The 2,576-nt window shown below is 41.1% G+C and overlaps 1 protein-coding gene across 1 annotated transcript in view; it reads left to right on the top strand.

Annotated features, from left to right (window-relative positions):
* SARC_05083 (hypothetical protein) overlaps positions 1 to 193 on the top strand; it is a gene marked incomplete at both ends in the record, with an annotated part of 5,841 nt that extends 5,648 nt beyond the window's left edge. Inside the window, one exon of the mRNA XM_014301070.1 lies at positions 107 to 193. Within this exon, the coding sequence (XP_014156545.1) occupies positions 107 to 193 (87 nt within the window). The remainder of the gene's footprint in view (positions 1 to 106) is intronic.
* Positions 194 to 2,576: the final 2,383 nt, after the last annotated feature.

Genomic DNA, 2,576 nt, shown 5'->3' with positions numbered 1-2,576 from the left:
TGCGTGCTACTTTCTCAACATTTAATCCTTTTGGATTTTTGCGTGCATGGTGTGGGATTGTTGTGTTATATGTAACTGACGATTCTTTTCTTTTGCGGCTGTACAGTGTCCCAAGCTGGAGGGTGACCAGAGCAAACAAATGGGCATCACCAAGAAGGACCAAGTGCTGGCGGAAGGCGGTGGCGATTGGTAATGAACGGCTCATCTACTGAAATGCATTGCTCATGCACTTGTGCGTTGCTTCGGGGCCAACGAGCCTGATAAACCGAGCACTGTACTATAGTGACACGACGCATGTAGTAAAATGTGGATTGAAAGCCCTTACGAGAAAAACCACTTATAGGATTTTAGGGCTTGATTTAGCTGTGTGTACCAACGTAAAGTGAGATCGATGGCCCTAAAAAGGACAAGCCAGACACTGATATGAGATACAAGGTCTATTCTCTACCTTTGTATTTTATCAGTGACACTGGTATGAGATATACTGGTATGAGATATAAGGTCTATTCTCATCCTTTGTATCTTATTATTGACACTCATGTGAGATGAATATAAGGTCTATTCTCTACCTTCATATTTTATTAGTGACACTTGATTCTATCTTTACATTGTAATAGCCGATGTGACTTCTTCTCTGTTTGTGTGTCTACTTTACTTGGTACACTGTATGAGTATCCTCCCCCACGTTTGCTTATTCGCCACTTAGGCCAAATCTGTCGCTACAACTCGCTAGGATTTAAGGGTTCTTAGGGTTTTAGGGTTTTCCAGCCACCCGCTATTCCTGTATGATTTACAAGGCTATGGCTATTCGCATGCACTTATATATCCTATGGGCAAGCGCCACTAAAAGTCAATTACAAACTACTATTCATCTCGTTAATATATCAGAGTTTAGGGTTAGGGGGTTTTAGGGGTTTTTCTCCGTAGCAAACGCGTTCGCTGGGCATCAGAACCCATACAACGCTTGCCCAAGAACTTCATGGCATAAACCAGAATAGCCATGAACGCCTTTCGTTGACGGTGCATGGTGTAGGTCAGAGTGGTCTCAAGCAAGCCCTTCATGAAGTCCTTGACGATATCTCGGGTCTATGAAGAGAGGGCAAGAGGAGTTCAATGCTCCTGTACCCGAAAACAGGGCCTTGTTAGGCCTTTGGTGGACATGTGAACCCACAGGCGGGAGCCACGGGACCTAGTAGATAGGACATGAGTGCAACACATACACACACACTAAAGACCATTATGAATGACATACACACTCTCAAGACCCTTATGCATATTATACATATACACACACTAAAGTCCCCTATACATGACATATACACACACGCTAAAGACCCTTATACATGATACATACACACACACTAAAGACCCTTAAACATGATACATACACACACACTAGAGACCCCTATACATGACATATACACGCGTAATAAAGACCCCTATACATGACACAGACACACACAGACCCTTATACATGATACATACGCGCACTAAAGACCCCTATACATGATACATACACACACACTAAAGACCATTATACATGATACATACACACACACTAGTGACCCCTATACATGACACAGACACACGCAGACCCTTATACATGATACATACGCACACTAAAGACCCTTATACATGATACATACACACACACTAAAGACCCTTATACATGATACATACTCACACACTAGAGAGACCCCTATACATGACACATACACACGTAATAAAGACCCCTATACATGACACAGACACACACACTAAAGACTCTTATACATGATACATACACACTAAAGACCCTTTAATATGCACGAATACATACTCAAACACAAGGCCCCCTGTCGCGCACTGCGCGGCTCGCAGCCCGCAGGCCAGTTACACGACACACAGTTGAGTCGGTGATCTCAAAGGCTCGCCGATTTTTACTAAAATACAAAAAAAAACAATATAAAAACAAAAAAAAGTATATATTATAAATAAATAACTTGTGACAGTCGTAAATATTTTAAAAATAGAATCGGCCTCGCAGCTATTTGTTTTGTAGATAAAAAAAACAATATAATTTTTTTTAAAAGAGCAAATGGTTTGTTTTTTTAAAACAATAAAAACCAACGTAAACCGTTTCTGGCAAAAACAAAAAGAGCTTGTTCTACGGAAAATTAATACTTATGTAGGGATAATATTTTGTGGGTTATATATATATTGATTGGATAGGATGATTCATAGTACCAATAAAAAGAGGAGATTGATACGAGCACTTTGCTATCATTTTTTAAAACCCCGCTGGGCTGCTGCCTGCTGGGCGCAGGCAAACACACTTTCTCGCACACACAACAAGAAGAGAGGAGCCGAAAAGAGGGGGAGGTGAGCTGTAAGCAGTTGAGTACATCAGTACATCTGAGCACAACTCGATGAGTAGTTGATATTATTCAGTAGAATAAAATATGTACATACGATTTGTGTATTTTGTTTATCTGGCAGTGTTAAATTTTTAGAAGGCTTTGCTGGATTGCTGGTAGCCGTAGGGCGTAGGGGGCCGTAGGCCCGTAGATACTGATACATGCAAAACTCACGTAAAG

The sequence above is a fragment of the Sphaeroforma arctica genome (genome assembly GCF_001186125.1).
Source record: "Sphaeroforma arctica JP610 unplaced genomic scaffold supercont1.311, whole genome shotgun sequence".
Classification (NCBI taxonomy): Eukaryota; class Ichthyosporea; order Ichthyophonida; genus Sphaeroforma; species Sphaeroforma arctica.
This window is presented reverse-complemented; position numbering and strand designations above follow the sequence as displayed.